Genomic DNA, 18,341 nt, shown 5'->3' on the forward strand with positions numbered 1-18,341 from the left:
TACTTCTTTTTGTGTCAAGTTTGGCAAAAGCAATAGAATCTTGATCTTTACAAAGGAATGAGACATTTGGGAATCAGCTTCACAGATAGGATAGACTACGATTTTCCCTGTAACAGAGTGCATAGTAAAAGAGGAGAGCAAAGCTACTTCAAATGCTGATGCTAATCTTAATAATAGAAACTGATATTTATTTGGTACTCTTTTGTAGGAGGTACTATGTTAACGTGTTTTCTCTGCATTATCTTATTTTGTCCTCCTCCAATCCAATGAGATAGGTACTATTATTTCTGTTTTGTAAGGAAAATGAGGTTGAGAAAAGTTAAGTAAGCTATTTAAGGTCATATAACTGATAAAGCTGTAGACTTTTTAAAATTTAGACATGTTTAAAATTAAGTGAGGACTGATGAAGCATATTAGCTTCATAGCATATTCTCTTCTATTATAATTACAAGTTACTCTGTCAATTAGCTCTGAAATTGCTTGGAAATAACTAAAGCTATAAAAATCCAATCTGGAAATGTCAGAGGACTGCTGAACTAAAAGCTATAGAATCACTTAAATATTAATGGGTTTAATTTTTACAAAATTCAAAGTTCTTGGTTAACTTTGAAGGATAACTAACTGTATTACTTGGCTGTGGATTATTTTTTTTTAATTTTTAAATTTTTTTCACCTCTGTCTTCTTAATACCTACTATTGTGCCTAAACCTATAGAAAGCCCTCAGTAAATATTTGTGTAAATGGTCAGCAAGTATTTATTGTGGACTTCTGTAATAAGTCTTTGTAGAATATGGCCTGAAACTTTTGTGCTCAAAAAAGTTAGTCTTTTTGAGGAGTTTGGTGTAGTAGAAGCAGCCTTGGCTCAAATCCTGGTTCTTTGGGTTCCTGGAGAGGCTATGAATGTCTTATATATCAAGGTCATAATAGCATCATTAATAGGATTATTGTGACACTTCAGTGAGACAACTGAAGGGAAAGTACCAAGGTTGTGTGCAGCAAACAAACCCTTTGTATATTCTCAGACAGGTTTTTCTTTGGATATATAAGTCATGTGCAAATTAACAAGAGAATGATAGGAAGCTGCTGTGTTCTAAAGCTTTGGATTTTCTATCCGACAGTCAAAACACAGAAGGATTTAGAGAATAAGAAGCAAATGTGTTCAGTTTTTCAAATGAAGTACTGTAAGATAGGAATAATAACAGGACTTTGAAATTGGAATAAGTAGGTAAGGAAATAGGGAAGGATTGAATTAAATCATTAAGTTTCAAACAGGCTGAGTCTGATTTGCTGAAGAAATGAATAAAGGCATGAGATATAGTTTCACTGTACATGTATTTACACACTTTGAAATAGATGTTTGAGTGAGAGGTCTGAAATACATATTTAGGTGTTTCAGAATAGAGGGACATTCTGCAAACTTACTACTATACTATAGAAAGTGTACTGGTTCTGATAAGCTTCAAATATTATGCTCTCATTAAATGTGTTCTTAACCCAAAAGAATATAGGATGATTATGTCATGGTGTTTAAATCTGGACTGATGGTAAAGACTAAAATCATTGTGATCCATATGTAAGAGCATCGTACTCTAGGCACTGATTGGGAAAAATTTGCACTAATTATCAAGCGATTTCATGTAGATACACTGTTTCCATGATTTGTATTAATTTTTAGTATTAAATTACAAGATTTATCTCATTCTTTCCTATCAGGTATTTACAAATGTACCTTTACTCATAAGAAGTTGGGAATCACCAAAGAACAGCTAGCTGGAAAAGTATTGCCTCATTTGATTCCCCTGAGTATTGAAAACAATCTTAATCTCAATCAGGTAGGAGTATTATTTGTATTTGTTTCAATTAATTCAGCTTGCTGTTTTCTTGGCATTAAATGTATATATATATATGGCACATAGAAAGATTAGTAAAACAAGGAAAAAATATGCCACAAGAGTTAAATGAAAAATGTTTTTGGATTAGCAGTAAAGCATTTCAATTTGGAGTGTGTGAAGTGGAAGTAAGAATGATTAAAGGCCTTGTTCAGAGATAGAAATGAGCAGCATTTTGAAAGTTGTGTAAAATTTGGAGCTACTTCAAATTTGGGCTTAGGAAATTGACAAAAAGAACCAAGTCTTGGAATGTATATAATTGATATTAGTTATCTATTGCTGACTAAAAAATCACCACAAACTTAGTGGCTTAAATCATCATATATTATGTCAGAGTGTCTATGGGTCAGGAAACTGGGTGTGACTTAACTGGACCCTCTGCTTATGGTCTGTCGTGAGGCTGTATTCAAGGGTGAGTTTCATCTGAAAGCTCAGCTGGGGGAGGAGTTGCTCACTTACATGGCTGTTGATGGGATGCAATTCCTCTTACCCTGTTGGAGTGAGGGCCTCCGTTCCCAGCTGTCTGTCGACTGGGTGCAAGCCCTCATGGTTCCTGCTCTACAAGCCTCTCCACAAAGCAACTGCATAAAAACCACCAAGGGAAAGAATCTGCTAACAAAACAGAGTTGCGGTCTTAGGCAGTATAGTCAAGGAAGTAACACTACAGCCTTTGCTTTAGTTTTTAGAAGCAAGTCACAGGTCCCAGCCGCCCTCAGAGAGATTATACAAGGGCATAAATGGCAGAATGATGGATATTGGGGACCTTCTTAAGAGTCTGCCACGGAGACTGAATAATCTGGTTTGAGTGGAGGATATGTATTATACAGTAGGGGAGTAATGGGAGAAAAGACAGATTGAGACCAGAACAGGTAGACTTTCAGTGCTGGTCTGGTTTAGGTATCTGAACTTTTAAGATATGGTAAATGTTTGAGGAAAAGGGTAATGTGTTCAAAGATTATTATAGAACTGTTTCTCTGCATAGCTCTGTCACTGCAGTTATCAACACTATGTCCTTATGTGTCTGCCTCTTCCTTGAGATTAAAAACTCCTTGAAGCCTAGTACTATATATAGCTTATTCATTCTATCTCTAGCTCCTAGAGAAGTGCCAGAAATGAAAATATGTATTGAATTGAAACAAAACTTGAGGTACAGGATAAAGACCAGGTATTTTGTTCACAATAGAACTGGTGTTCAATGGAGTATGGTGGAAGAACCTTAGAAGGGTTGCAGTTTGACATTGTCAGAGGTGGAGGCATGATTTAAGCATTAAGTACTGAAAGCGAGTTAGAGCAATGAAGAAAGCAAACAGTAGGAAGTTAAACAAGAAAGTATTTGGCATTGAGGAAAGGGTTGGCGTTCTGAATAAGCAGAATTGTGGAAGTAGAGCAATCTGTTAATTAGAATTAGCGATTTCATTTGAAATAGTAGGGTAAGCCTCTGAAAGTTTGTATGCCTAGATTTAATTTTTTGGATAGTCTCTTTATATCTTGGATGCCAAAGTTGGATTTAGAGTTGCTAGAAAGGGAAGCAGTGAATGTTGGGGAGGAATGGGATGCTAATGTGCTTGAGACAGTCTCTATCACTTCTGTTCTTAGTTCTCTTATTTCTGATTCAAGGGTTTTAAAATATTCCCAAATGCTTTTTTTAGGGTATATAACTCCATTTGAAATGTTGTGTTAGTTTTCTTCAGCTTTATGGTTGACTTTTAGCAGGGGAGTGTGAATTTACATCAGAAATATTTTGATTTACATCTTCTGATATGTTGTAGTAGTTTAGTACATATGTGGTCTGACGCTTTCCTGTTTATTTCATGAACAGGGTTCCTAATTCCACACTCTTCTGTTCTGGCAGTTCTGACCTGGTCCTGGGTGGTTTTCTTTATGGATGGTTATATTCAGGGAGTGGGGTTGGCATAGCTGCCAACTGTAGGGGTTAGCATGTTTTCTTCCTCATTCTGCAGGATCCTATATTTTCCCTTTTTATTTCCTGTTTTCCCTTCACTGTCTCATCCGAAAGGGATACCATACCTTTCCACCTTTCTAATTCTCCACTAAAAGCAGTGCTTTTTTGAGGCCACCGCTTCTAGTCCCATATGTTTTTTAATTTCAATCCACTTTTCTTATAGCCATTTCTGTGAACTACCAGATTCCAACCCGTGTTCATTATTTAGGCACTTAATGTTGGACTTTCTCTTTTTGTGGATGATTTTGTTTGTACTTTTTATAACTCCTCTGTTCTTTATTCTTTTCGCCAATTTTTTCCCCCCCTTTTTCTGTCAGTCCTGCCCCCTTTAGCACCGGGGCAAAAATGAGCAACCTCCGCTTTGATCAGGTTCACCTAAGCTGGGGGCCTATTTTTTATTTTTAGTAGTCAGAATTTGTTAATTAGTTCCACAATTGGCGTTTGATTGTGCCCAGTCCCTGCTGCTGGTAAAGTCCTTTCCTTTCCCCTCTGGAAAGTGGCCTGTGGGGGAGGGGCACCGGCCACGCAGCTTTGGGAACTCATGGTTCTGGGGGGTGCTCACAGCTGGTCCAGCTGGTCCAGACTGGGATATGCTGTGTGTCTGGTCACTGACGTGGCCCCAGGAGCTGTTTTGTACTACTGTTTCTGGTTATTTAGTAGTTGTTCTGGAGGACGAACTAAAATGCGCAGGTTGTTAAGCCGCTATCTTGACCTGGAAGTCTCGTCAATTTTCTTAAGCCTCTCCTTGATTACTGTCTTCAGCCCCAGGTTTATATAGTGGGTCTTGGAGCTTTTTTTTTTTCCCCCTCTACTAAGGTTGTGCCTCTTACTAATGCTCATGTGGTTTTATTTTCTCTTGATGTTGATTTTATGTTGTTTTTTTTTTCCTTATGAGGGTATAAATGTCAAGTAGCCACTTAGTCTCCAAATCTCTACATTTTTATCTCCAGCATCTGGAACAGTGCCTGTCACTGAATAGATACTCAATAAATGTGTGAATCAATGAGTGAATAATTTTTAATACTTTTATTAGTACCTTTAGGGAATGAATGTTATCAGTTCCTGAACAGTTGTCTTTGTGATTTAGAAGATATTTAAGTGGTCCTTAAACTGAAAAAAGGCAAAAGGAGCTTTGTCATATAAAAAATGAAAGGGATTCCATATTTAAGCAGTTATGAACAGATAATATTATTGGTCCTAGTTTCAAAGTTCTTATGTGCAGAACTCATTTTCTGTTTGAATGAATGTCTTCCCCTTAGATCATGAACTTCATGTGGACGGAGATTATTCTACTCACTGCTGAATTCCAGTATTTAGTACAGTGTTGAAGAGCACATGGTATAATGAAAAAAAGCTATGCATATGTAAGCAGAAGTGGTTAGCCTCCGGATTAAAAAGCTAATGGGGGTGGGGCTACAGTGGCTCAGCAGGCAGAATTCTCGCCTGCCATGCCCTCCTGGGTTCGATTCCTGGTGCCTGCCCATGTAAAAAAAAGAAAAAAGAAAAAAGCTATGAACAAAGAGTGCTTAGGAAAATACTTTCCTTGCCTTCCCAAGCATTCTTAATTTCAGGAATAGATAATTGGTGGAGAGAAAGTGAGAAAATGTAACTAAAAAGACCAGATAACTGCCATATTCATTCACTAACACCTCAGTATGATAAGCTGTCTATAAGTTTTATCGTTGAAATTCTGTCAGAAAAGGTGTAGGGAAAAGATAATTAATCTGAATTATTTTATTTGTCTTCAGTGATAATTTGCTAGTTTTTAATGAGCTGTGGAAAAATTTACCATCTATTTTGTTTTCTCTGACTTCTCTGTATCAAATCTTCTATTATTTTATTGAAGAAATACATATATAGACAGCTGCTTTGTCTCTGATGTGAGTAGTAAATAGATAGAAAGAAAAGAAAGGTTTCTCTGAAACTTCTTTGCAGTTATCATCAAATCTAGAGCCAGAGTACCTATCAGATTGTGCAATCTAACTGTTCCTCTACAAAAAGGAGGAAAGTTGCCCAAAGTCATTCAGCTATTAACAGTGATATGAATGCCCTTTTAACTACATTATATAGTTCACAGTCTCTGTGTAGATAAAGAGTGTATAAATTCCTCAAGAGCAGTAGTTTGAAAGAGACAGATAATACCTACCATCTCTGTGTAGTTAAAATTGAAGGAGAATTTCATGCAACTTGTTTAAGAAAAACCCGTTGACGTTAGGGTCTATACTTTACATTTGAGTGTATTTTAGGTTTCTAGGGTTCTGCCTGTTCATAAAGCTCTGATAGGCTCAAAGTAATAAAAACCCTATTAGCCTAATACATTGTAATAAAAAACCCAATATGCAATAATCAGCTTTATGTAAGGTTAGATTCTAAATTCTGCACAGAAGACAAAGTCGGACATGGTCATCTTATCTTGACAGTAATTGTTTATAAAGTGTAGTGTGGGTGGTTTTGCCCTGGACTCCTTATGCAGGCTGCAGTACCTGATGGTGATAATGTCTTTATCTTGCTTCTTAAACCATTTTGCCTTTACAGTAACTATAAAAATCCCCACCCGTGAAATAAAATAGATGGGATATTGTTTTAGTTTGTAAGCTGCTGGATGTGATATACCAGAAATGGAATGGCTTTTAAAAAGGGAAGTTTATTAAGTTGCAAGTTTACATGTTCTAAGGCCGTGAAAATGTCCAAATTAAAGCAAGGCTATAGAAATGTCCAATATAAGGCATCCAGGGAAAGATACTGTGGTTCAAGAAGGCCGATGACATTCAGGGTTTCTTTCTCAACTGGAGAGCCCCATGGCAAACATGGCAGCCTCTGCTAGCTTTCTCTCCGGGCTTCTCATTTCATGAAGCTCCCCCTGTGGCATTTTCCTTCTTCATCTCCAAAGGTCTCTGGCTGTGTGTGCTCTATAACTTTTTCCAAAATGGTTCTGTCTTTAAGGGCTCCAGCAAGCAACTCCACCTTAAATGGGTAGAGACACAACTCCATGGAAATCATCAAATCAAAAATTACCACCCCACGGTTGGGTGGGTCACATCTCCATGGATAATCAAAAAGCTCCCATCAAGCAATATTGAATGAGGGTTAAAGAACTTGGCTTTTGTGGGGTACACAAGATTCTAACTGGCACAGACATTATAAAATTTAGTGCTTTGACTTGTTTTCAAGGTTAGCTCAAGTCTGTTTTTTAAATATTAAGCCTCTATAACCTAAATACATGTTGATAGATTTGCTTGACATGAGGATTATATGATATAGTGGAATCCCATCTTGCCAGAGGGATGTGTGAAATCAGAGACTAAATGACAATGCCATTCCACATTATTGAAGTAATATATTTTTTAATGTTTTGATAGTGTCACATTTCTTATTTAAGAACTTTAGATAGTTATGAAGATAAATATAACATGAGTTTGTATCATAGGTCAAAATATTATTATATTAAGAGTAACTTTCTGACTTCCTAAAAAGTAACTTTTTAAAAAATTTCCTCTGGTATTTCCAAAGCAGCTAAAATAGTAGCCATTCCAAAATAACATATGACTAGAAAACTAATAAGGCATTCCATCTCATATAGTATTCCGGCTAAAATGATTTGCAGTTATTTAGTTTATGGTTTTAACAGACCACAGGATTATTTAATGGGTCTTTGATTACCATGAGGCCTTTTATGAAGAAAAGAGTATTATTATAGGACTGCTGTGCCTGTTAAAGTGAGAGAAATCTTAATTGGAAATTAGGAAGAACTATATGACTATGAGGATGGTGAGCTATTGAAATGGACTTTTAAATGAAAGTTTTTTTCTTAAATTTTCTCAAAATAAATGATCACCTTTCTGGAATGATTTTGGCCAATGTTTTTCAAATTCTACTTCACATTGCAGAGTATAATTTTTTGTGGGGTTAAAAAATCAATTTCATGAATCAAAACAGTTTTTAAAAATCTGCTTTCTACAGGCAATTATCAAGCTTATCTGATGGTGTCTTTTGTTTTATCCTGTTTTTCACCCATTTTTGTTAATTGCCTATCCCCTGTAAGCCTTTGGGTTTACAGGATTATTAAGACAATATAACATAAGTGTTTCACTGTTTATTGTCCAGCATTATAAAGATCAAGGGTTTGGTTTTTGTTTTTCCATTTCACAAAGTGAGCTAGAGACCTTTTACAAGAGAGCACTTGTAAAGCATATGGTAACACACATTATTCTAATGACTTACTCATTTTTCATGTACAAACTTAATGAAACATTACTGATAGCGATATCAAAAAGATTGATTTTCCAGGGTTTCAAATATCTGAAGATATTGTAACATAAGTGAAAAATATAAAAATAACTTGGGGAATGGATTTTTAGCCTTTGATTAAAAAACAGCAGATACCATGCAGTACTCACAACGAGTGATCTATAACTTGCCCCCCATGGTTCAGTGATTTGTAGGAGGACTCACAGGACTCAGCCTGTAGTTGTAGTTTCAGATTTATTTTGGCAAAGGACGTAAAGTAAAAACAGCAAAGGGAAAAGGCTTGTGGGGTGAGTCTGGGAAACCAGGCACAAGTTTCCTGAATCTTCACAGAACAGGCAACAAATTATGACAACATGTATGAATTGAAGTCACACAGGATATGCTTAATTCCCCCAGCAACAAATTGTGCCAACATGTGTGAAAGTGTTGAGACTCAGTGCCCAGGTTTTTTATAGGGACTAAACACGTAGCACCCTCTGCCTGGCATGCGCCCAATTTCCAGACCCCCAGAAGGAAAACAGTGTTCAGCATGAACCATTTGGTTTGTACAGTTTAGGCATTCTTAACAGTTAGTGATGGGAAATCTTCCAAAATCTTAAGTTTCCAAATGCTAGCCAAGGGCCACCTTTGCCCATAGCCTTTCCAAGAATAGTAGCAGTTCAAGCCTGGTGACTCTTTTTTTCACAAGCTATCTGCGTAATGTAGATGAGTCACACAAGCGTATGTTGAACAAAATCAGCCAGACAGAGAGGAAGACCTGAAAGTTTCCATTTATATAAAATATAAACACAGTAAAAGAGGATGGTGCTTTTTACACATGGGCAGTGCAGGTGGCAGTGACTTGTAAGGGAGGGAGCACAAGGAAGCATCAGGGTGCTGACAGCGTTCCAGTTCAGTTGTGAATTCTTCGAGGTGTGCACTTGTGTACTTTTCTGCTAGTGTGCTATACTTTAGTAAAAAGAGAAAAAAAGAACTATACAAAACTATTGTAGAAAGGGGGGTCATAGTAAACTGCTAAGGAAATATACCTCTTGTAAGCTCATGATAAGACAAAGTATGTGTGGTGATAGGCAGTGTAATGTAGAAGAAAAGAGCACAAGCTGTGGAGATGCGCTTTACTATAAATTCTAGCTCTGCCATTTATGTGTTGTTTAATATCTTAAGTTAATGATATCTCTCGCTGAGCCTGTTTTCCTCATTTGTAAAATAGAAGTATTACTAAACCTGAAGATTAATAAAATAGTGTATGTATAAACACCCAGCACAAAGATGTGGTCACAAGATTTGGAGAAAATGCAAAGTAGTTTCTAGTTTCTTCCTGAAATACATGGTGTTATTTAATTATCTGTTATTCACATATTTTCATTGTCTGTGATGATCCTGAAGTACCATAAAAATCATCATTTAACCAAAGTTTAACCAAAGATTAAATTACATTAAGACATAGTATTAGATATACTTTATGAACTTTAATTATTTGAAAGTTTGGATATGTACTTTTGCTATTTCTACTGACTTTTCAGGAAAAAAAGGTTTATTTCAACCAAAATATGTTATTTATTTTTTGCATGGGCAGACACCGGGAATTGAACCCGGATCTCTGGCATGGCAGGCGAGAACTCTGCCTGCTGAGCCACTGTGGCCCGCCCCAGAATGTGTTATTTTTATAACAACCTGAATAAGCAGGAGTTTTGTATGCATTGTGGATTGTTTCCAGATATGCATAAATAGTCTATTTTGGATTACTCTAGGAAAATCAGTGTGTAATCCTTGGGGGCAGTGAACTTATAAAGAACATCTGAAATAATAACTACTAGATAACTTGGCACATAAAACTCATTAAGACATGCTTTCTGAAACTTAAAAGCCTCATCACCTATCATATCACCACTATTAAAAAAATATTGTACAGTGGCAGAATTCTCGCCTGCCATGCTGGAGACCCGGGTTCAATTCCTGGTGCCTGCTCATGCCCACCCCCCACCCCCCAAAAAAAGTCTGTAAAATTTTGTGCTGTGTTATGTTGGGCTTGAATAAAATAGTCTCCTTGTTGTGACATTTACACTATGATTGTGGGAATTCTATTCTGGCAAAAATGGAGAATATTATTAATGCCTTGAATTAACTTATCTGATTATGTTTGCTACTAACTTAAAAATATTATAACTATGTCAATTTCTTATTATATCAGTTTAATTCTTTCATCTCGGTCATAAAAGAGATGCTGAATAGACTAGAGGCTGAACATAAAACAAAACTGGAGCAACTTCATATAATGCAAGAACAGCAGAAGTAAGTAAGTTGTTTATAAAGCACATGTCATCCAGAAGTGAGATTAAAGTTATCCTGTGATTGATTTTTTGGATTATGAAACAGAAAAATTGCTGATTTTAATTTGCTTGTATGTAAAACATTTATTCTTCCAACATATTAGTAACTTGAATTGAGTTAGAATAGGATGTTATTGAAAATCTAGTGATACTTCTAGGTAAAAAAGTATAATATGACATAATCTTAACATTTTCTCTACAAAAAGAAAAGTATATTTCTGAGAAATTCCCTTGTCAACATTAATCACTGGCATTTTAAACTCAGGTTGTTGATTGCCAAGAGTATCACTTTAAATGTTTTTCAAATCTATGAAATCTTGTTTTGATTTCTCCCTTTCTCTTTTCACTAACCCCAGAAACATCTATAGAGCATTCATTTTCTATGTAGAGCAATACCACCTGCCTCTATATTTTTAGGAAGGATTTTCTAAATTATTTGCAGAACACTAGTATTCAAAGAGAAGGGAAAGGTGGAAATTATTCACTAGATAATGCCCGTTTATTAAAATCAACTCCACTGTATTCTTTGCCTCAAAGCAATAAGACATGGTAGGATGCTTGTTGAAGTTTTTCTGAACCAAAAGATACCTGAAAATCTGTAAATTAGTATCAGAGCAAGGTCCCCAAATAAAAACTCTTTAACTTTAGCCCCTGTGTAAGATGAAGTAAATGCACATAATGTAGAAAGAGGTGAAACAGCCCTTCGTGTGCTCTAAGTCTGCTGTGACATGTAGGTACGTGATGTTTGATGGGTTGGCTATATTGACATAGATACCCTGAAAAATTATATTTAAAAATTTATTACAAATAGGAAGACATTTTTAATACCAATATAAATACTTAAAGGAAAATGAACCTTCTCATTTTCTTCTGCCCATCTAAATCCTGTCTGATTTTCAAGGCATAAATCCTGGTCCACATGACAGGAGTCACAGCATTTATTGTTAGGTTCACAGATTTTGAAACTTAATCACATTAAGTTTCCTGTATCATATCTTTCAGTGAGGTTTTAAGTTCTTGAAGACAAGAACCATGCTTGCTTTGTTTTGTGATATAGTAATGAAATCTCAAAATATTTAAAAAAAAAAGATTTATATTCAAATAATTTTTTGTACAAGCAACACTTATAGTAGAAAATGATGGAAAAGATTATGACTCTCCTTAAAGAGTGAAGTCACAGTTTGTTTAGGATCTAACAAATTTCGTGTATCTAGACTATTTTGGATATGAATTTTTTAATTATATATATATATAATATATATACATATATATATAATACATATATACATATTTTTTTTTTTACATGGGCAGGCACTGGGAAGTGAACCCGGGTCCTCTGGCATGGCAGGCAAGCATTCTTGCCTCCTGAGCCACCGTGGCCTGCCCGATATGAATATTTTTGAAGTATCTATTTCTTTTTTTTGCTTATTTTGTTATAATCATTCCTTTTGCAGATCTTTGGACATAGGAAGTCAGATGAATGCTTCTGAAGAGACAAAAATTATAAATGTTGGGAATCAGGTAAGAGAGGGTTTAGATTATTTCAGTTTTTGTGGAAGTGCTTGACAGTTGCTTTATTTATGAGGCTTTTAATCTTTAAGGAGTAAAATCACATTTTTATTGCTGTCCATCTGAACAGTTGACTTTTTTCTATTTCAGCAGATTAACAAGGTCTTCAACAACATTGGGGCAGACCTTCTGACGAGTGGTGAATCAGACAGTAAAGAGGATGGATTACAGAATAAACATAAAAGAGTAAGTTTCCTTGTTGTTCTTTTAGTATTCTTATTTATATTCTTTACAGAAACCACAGGTTTTTGCTGGAAAATAAAGTTTAGCATCTTAACAAGAAACATTCTGTGATTTTCTTTATGAAATTTAGCAATGAGTGTCACATGACCTGACTTATGTTGAGCATAAACACTCAATATTATTATTTTGTTTTTGAACCTCTCACATGGCAGTGTTTCTTGATTGTCTGATTCCTTTGTTCTCTCTGCTGCCCTGTCCCAGTCATAATACCCCCAAGGTGAACTCTCTTTGATTCTGCTCCTGTGTCGATGGCTTTCACTGAAGATCTGTGCTGTCCATCTCTCTTGGGATCTGTTTGATTATTGCTATTCAGTATTTCATTTTCTCCCCTACTCATCCCATTCTTAAAATTTCAGTTCTAAATGTTTCCCATTCTTTGAGAGTTGAGCCCAACAGCCTCAACTCTCTTCTTTCCTTTCATTCTAAGATTTGGGCTTTAACAGGTATGAGGATCTATATGTGCACAGTGAAGGGACTGCTGGACATTGTGGTTTACAGAATTGTCAGAGCACATACTATGAACATATGGTTTAGCAAGGCTGACGAAATAAAAAAGAAAGTCAAAGTTAATGTGACAGGAGGAATGAAAGAATCTGCTTGTTTTGTAGTTCTTTCTTAGTTTTTCAATGAGTTTTAAAAATATTTTTGGAATAAGAGATTGAAGTTGAGCAAGGGCTCCCAGTTTTATAGAATGAAATCACTTAATCATATTTCTCATTGTCTGGAAAAATGGTTCTAATGAATGGTTTTAAATAATAATTGCTATACTGGAAATATAACATGTAAGCACAGACCCTGTGAATTGCTGCCTAAAGTTAAATCTTAAGTAATAATTCAAAATTTAGCTTTCCTATGATACTCACCACTATGGGAGTAGTTTGCATTTTAGTTAAGTAGCAAATAAGCATTGCCAAATGAACCAAGATAGCGTTGAACAAAAAAAGAAATATTTTTGCTTTACAAATGGAATTATGAAGTTGCTAGTTGTTTTTTGTTTGTTTGTTTTGTTTTAAGGGATCACTCACACTTGAAGAAAAACAAAAATTAGCAAAAGAACAAGAGCAGGCACAGAAGTTGAAAAGCCAGCAGCCTCTTAAACCCCAAGTGCACACACCTGCTGCTCCAGTCAAACAGGTCAGATTTCATTTCTTTTGCATAAACTTCCAAGTGTGCTTCTGTTAAGGAGAATAGCAGGGTTGAGTTCAAAGTAATTTTCTGTTTTCTCTTTTCATTTATAGTCAGGTTTGTGACTTGACTTAGACCTGCTTACCTATGTTACCTGACCAGCAGTTGTTTCCTGCTACATCCCAGGCACTCTGCTAGGTGCTGGTTGGTACTTGGCAAGTGAGTGAGGCCTCTGCTTGCACAAAGCTTTGTTTTAAGGGATCACTCACACTTGAAGAAAAACAAAAATTAAAAACAAAAAACAACCTTCCTTTTGGTTTCAGAAATAGATTGTATTCTTAAAAGATTTTTTAAAATTACATTTTGTTACTTTTAATCACTAAAATTCTTCCTTTAGGAAAAAAAGTCTTTGCAGGCTAAGAGGCAGAAATGAGACTATTTTGTAGGTCCTTACATAAGAATAGAGACAACAAATTTCCACAAACTTTTGGATGAAATTCAGAATATACAGATAATAGAGAATTACTTCTTTTCTAGTACAAATCTAATGAGAAGGATGCAGCTATTTTGGGAGGGGAGATAACATTTTGCTTAATTTGGAGTACACAGTAAGTGTTCTTTAAAAAAACAAGTGACAGGCTGGATTTGGCCTCAGGGCCATGGTTTGCCAATTCGGTGGAGTATTGAACTTAATTTTAATGTGTCCTTTAGAATTTCATCTGTCAATTGTTTACTAATTAATAAAACAATTTGGATTTCTTAGAGGTAATGTAATACTGTCTTATCTTGCAGACGAAGGACTTGACAGACACACTGATGGATAATATGTCATCTTTGACCAGCTTTTCTGTTAGTACCCCTAAAATTTCTGCTTCAAGTACCTTCACTTCTGTTCCTTCCATGGGCCTTGGCATGATGTTTTCTACACCAATTGATAATACAAAGAGAAATTTGACGAATGGCTTAAATGCCAACATGGGCTTTCAGACTTCAGGATTCAACATGCCAGTTAATACAAACCAGAACTTCTTCAGTAGTCCAAGCACATCTGGAGTGACCAAGATGACCCTGGGGACACCTTCTACATTGCCAAACTTCAGTGCTTTGAGTGCTTCTCCAGCTGGTGCAAAGCAGACCCAACAAAGACCCACAGATATGTCTGCCCTTAATAATCTCTTTGGCCCTCAGAAACCCAAAGTTAGCATGAACCAGTTATCGCAACAGAAACCAAATCAGTGGCTTAATCAGTATGTACCTCCTCAAGGGCCTCCAGGTATGGGCAGTTCAGCCCTGGGAACACAGATGAACATGATAGGACAATCTGCCTTTGGTATTCAGGGTAATCCTTTCTTTAACCCACAGAACTTTGCACAGCCGTCAACTACTATGACTGGTAGCAGCTCAGCAAGCAATGATTTAAAAGATCTTTTTGGGTGAGGTGTCTTGCTTCTGTTTTTGAGGGTTTACTTCAGTTTTAATCGTGGTGAGCTGATTTGCATTTTGATGTAGATGGCTTGGAGGAACCATTGCTATGGAATTTGGATGGTTCTGAGACAGAAAACACCTGTTTCCTTGCCAGCATAGTAGTTGTATGGACTCCTAAACAGTTGAATTTTTTAAAGCATTGAGGATTTTTTTCCTCTTACCTATTCCTCTTCAGGTTTTTAAATATCCAACCCTTACCACTCTCAAAGGATAAAAAGGACAACTGAGTATCTTGAAAAGCAGAATTTTTTAATCAGATGTTTATTTTGGCTTGTAAATCTTGGTGTTATTAAAAAGAAGAGTTATAGTAATTGCAAGTTTCATCTATTAAGTACTACAGGTACACCGTCTACCTTCACAAATCATTATCTGCATTTTAATATGTGAAAAATCTTAATGCTGTATTGATTTGTTTGAATTAGTATAACTGAGTGAGAAAATGATAATCATAAAGAAAAGGGTCAGGTCATATATGTTTTCCAATCTTGTTTACTTCTCAGATAAAACTATTCTTTAGTACGGAAGACTGATGAAATACTGCAAAATTTAACTTATCTTGGTTTCATTGGTTCAAACTAAAAGCATTACTAGTCATCTTAAAAGCAAACTAATCATTTTAAACTATATTTTAGCATGGTCTGCCTCAAATAGTAATGTATTTTTCTGCATTTACTTGGATATATTTAGAATCACTTTTTTTCTCCTGTATCACAGACAGAAGAGGTACAACCTGATTTGTGTAGATATTGACTAAGCACTCTGATGTAATTTCCCTGACTACTGTCTTCATATTTCATTTTTAATTCAAGCTTCTGATGTTGGAGTATAAATGAATTGCATTTTCAAAAAGAGATTTGTAAGAATTGAACTGTGTTTAATGAGTAAACTTTTGAGATGTCTCATATGTTGTTTCCAATGTAATATACTTTACTTCTCTAAACATGAGCAGTGTATCCTCTGGCTATTACCAGATTAATTTTCAGCTTGCCGGATAAAGTCTGACCTCATGAATTACTGGAACAGAAGCTTCATTCTTTCTTTTCTAAGAACTTCAGGAACCTTTTGTTCTAACATTTTAATGTTCATAGTTAGCCATTTTTAGGAAGGAAAGAATAAATTGTTCTAATAGAAAAAAATATACTTTCATTTTCAAAGCCTATCTCTGATGATATTTTTCTTTAATTTTCTGCTTATTCAACCACAGAATTTTATGCTACAATGTCATTTGAATTTTGTTAAATTATATTTCACTATTATGTGGTAACTTTAAAACTATGTTTCACAGAACTATGCGTGTAATATGGTTGCTACCATAGAGTTTGTGGTTTTTTTAATTATCTGGAACCAGCATTCATTTAAAATAAATTATATGAAGTTTAGCGTGCTAGTCTTAAGTTTATTCATTGACAGTGAATACTCATTGATTATGTATACACACACACTCAATATTGAATATATAGTACCGATAATTTGATCATAAAATGTAATTTGATGGTGATATTATTGCTGACCAGCATTCAGCAAGAGGATGCTCTAAACAATAAAAAGACAATTTTCACATCTATTTCTATATAAGCTATACTTTGTTACATGGTTTTAGAAAAAAAGCTGATAGGAATGCTGAAGAAACTTTACCTAAGAAATGAAAAACATTAGGACGATCAAAATGTTTTTGCCAAATTGACAACTTGATCATTTTATCTGTCTTGTTTGTAACACAGTACTAATACTACTCTTGAAAAATACTTTACAGATGGAATAAAATCGCTTCATCTTGAATAATTGTTCTTTGTAACAATTGGTAATTACTGTTTATTGGGGAATTGCTTTTTAATTTTGTAAAAGAACTTGATTTCAGTGTTGAACTCTTAATTAGAAGGAAAGCTTATAATAACGTGTGTAATTTGAACTAATGTAAAAATTTGAAAAGTTGTAATATGTAATTCTTAGGTAATTTTCACATCTTGAAATTTGCTCATTCAATTGTGGTAATGGTCCTGCCGTTTTATAAAAGTTTTCCTGCACTTTTTCCTCCTTTCTTAAAAATATTTTACTTAAATCATTTCCATCAATTGAATTATAATTGATTGCCTTTTTCTGCTGAGAAACTGCCTCTGAAAGTAGATTATTCTGTTTTTATACTGCTGTATAAGTACCGTGCGCTAACTGATTGCACCACTGTAGCATGCTAGATTATTCTGTTTTTAGACTTAAGTGTTTCTATATGAACAAAAGACTGGATAACCTTAAAATTACTCAAATATTGAGATCATTCAATTCCCTTAGGCTTAGAGTGAAAATTGGCAGACTAAAAACATGTAGACAAAAATTACAAGAAATATTCCCTTTCATTTGAATTGGTTCTGTTTTCTCCTAATGTGAAATAATGTGTATGAGATACATAGAAAGAAATGGAAACAGACTATGTAGTAAGTCAAGTTTTCATTTTTCTGTTTGTTTTATTTGTTTTTTTGGAACGCTTACATTCTTTCATTTCACCCAAATAAGTTAAGAAAATAGTTGTGTATTTGTTTTTAATCAGTAAAATACTTCCCATGGTAGCTTTTACATATTAAAGAAAAAAATATATGTGAAAGTAGCAGATAGCAAGCACAGAGTATGCACCAAATAAATTTTAGCTTTCATAAAACTTTTCATATTAAGTTGTGAATTCATGTTTTGTCATTTACTGTTCTTGAAATAATTTTAGAACAAAACATATCTGTAAGTGTAAGATTTTAAGAGCTTATCTATGTCAGTAACTTTCAAACTTACTGTGACACACTAAGTAACAAATACATTTTACACTGCAAACCAGAATACAAATTACATATCTATTTTAAAGCAATATATATAGCAGTACTATATATATAAATATATATAAATACTATATTTATATATAAATATAAAAACTATGTATATATAAATATATATACTTTGGATATAATCATCCAAATATATACTTTGGATATAATCATCCAAAGTATACAATCAGTGGTTCACAGTATCATCATATACCTGTGCATTCACCATCACTATGGATTTTTGAGCATTTTCATTACTCCAAAAGAAAGTAAAAAGTAAGAATAAAAGTAGAGAAGACTACCCAGGACATCCTAATACCCCTTATTATTTATTTGTTTTTTGTCCTTTTTTTTCTTACTCATCTGTCCGCACACTGGATAAAGGGAGTATCAGTCACAAGGTTTTCACAATCACACAGTCACACATAGTTATTTGATCATCTTTGACAGTTAAGACTATTGGATTACAGTTCAACAGTTACAGATATTTCCCTCTAACTATTCCAATACACCAAAAACTGAGAAGTGGTATCTATATATTACATTAAAATAACCTCCAACTTTATTACATTTTATTACAATAAAATGACCTCTCAACTCTATTTGAAATCTTTTAGCCACTGAAACTTACTTTCATTTCTTTTCCCCTTTTTGGTCAAACAAGGATTTCCCACTCCCTCAACAC

General features: G+C 34.7%; 1 protein-coding gene across 1 annotated transcript in view; it reads left to right on the forward strand.

The window, feature by feature from the left end:
* Nucleotides 1-16,231, forward strand: part of SCYL2 (SCY1 like pseudokinase 2) — an 83,894-nt gene extending 67,663 nt beyond the window's left edge. The window contains exons 13-18 of the mRNA XM_077111757.1: nucleotides 1,714-1,832; nucleotides 10,292-10,392; nucleotides 11,885-11,951; nucleotides 12,090-12,185; nucleotides 13,257-13,376; nucleotides 14,160-16,231. Of these exons, the coding sequence (XP_076967872.1) occupies nucleotides 1,714-1,832; nucleotides 10,292-10,392; nucleotides 11,885-11,951; nucleotides 12,090-12,185; nucleotides 13,257-13,376; nucleotides 14,160-14,804 (1,148 nt within the window). The 3' untranslated portion in view covers nucleotides 14,805-16,231. The remainder of the gene's footprint in view (nucleotides 1-1,713; nucleotides 1,833-10,291; nucleotides 10,393-11,884; nucleotides 11,952-12,089; nucleotides 12,186-13,256; nucleotides 13,377-14,159) is intronic.
* The last annotated feature ends 2,110 nt before the right edge of the window (nucleotides 16,232-18,341 follow it).

The sequence above is a fragment of the Tamandua tetradactyla genome, chromosome 7 (assembly GCF_023851605.1).
Source record: "Tamandua tetradactyla isolate mTamTet1 chromosome 7, mTamTet1.pri, whole genome shotgun sequence".
NCBI classification, from domain to species: Eukaryota; Metazoa; Chordata; class Mammalia; order Pilosa; family Myrmecophagidae; genus Tamandua; species Tamandua tetradactyla.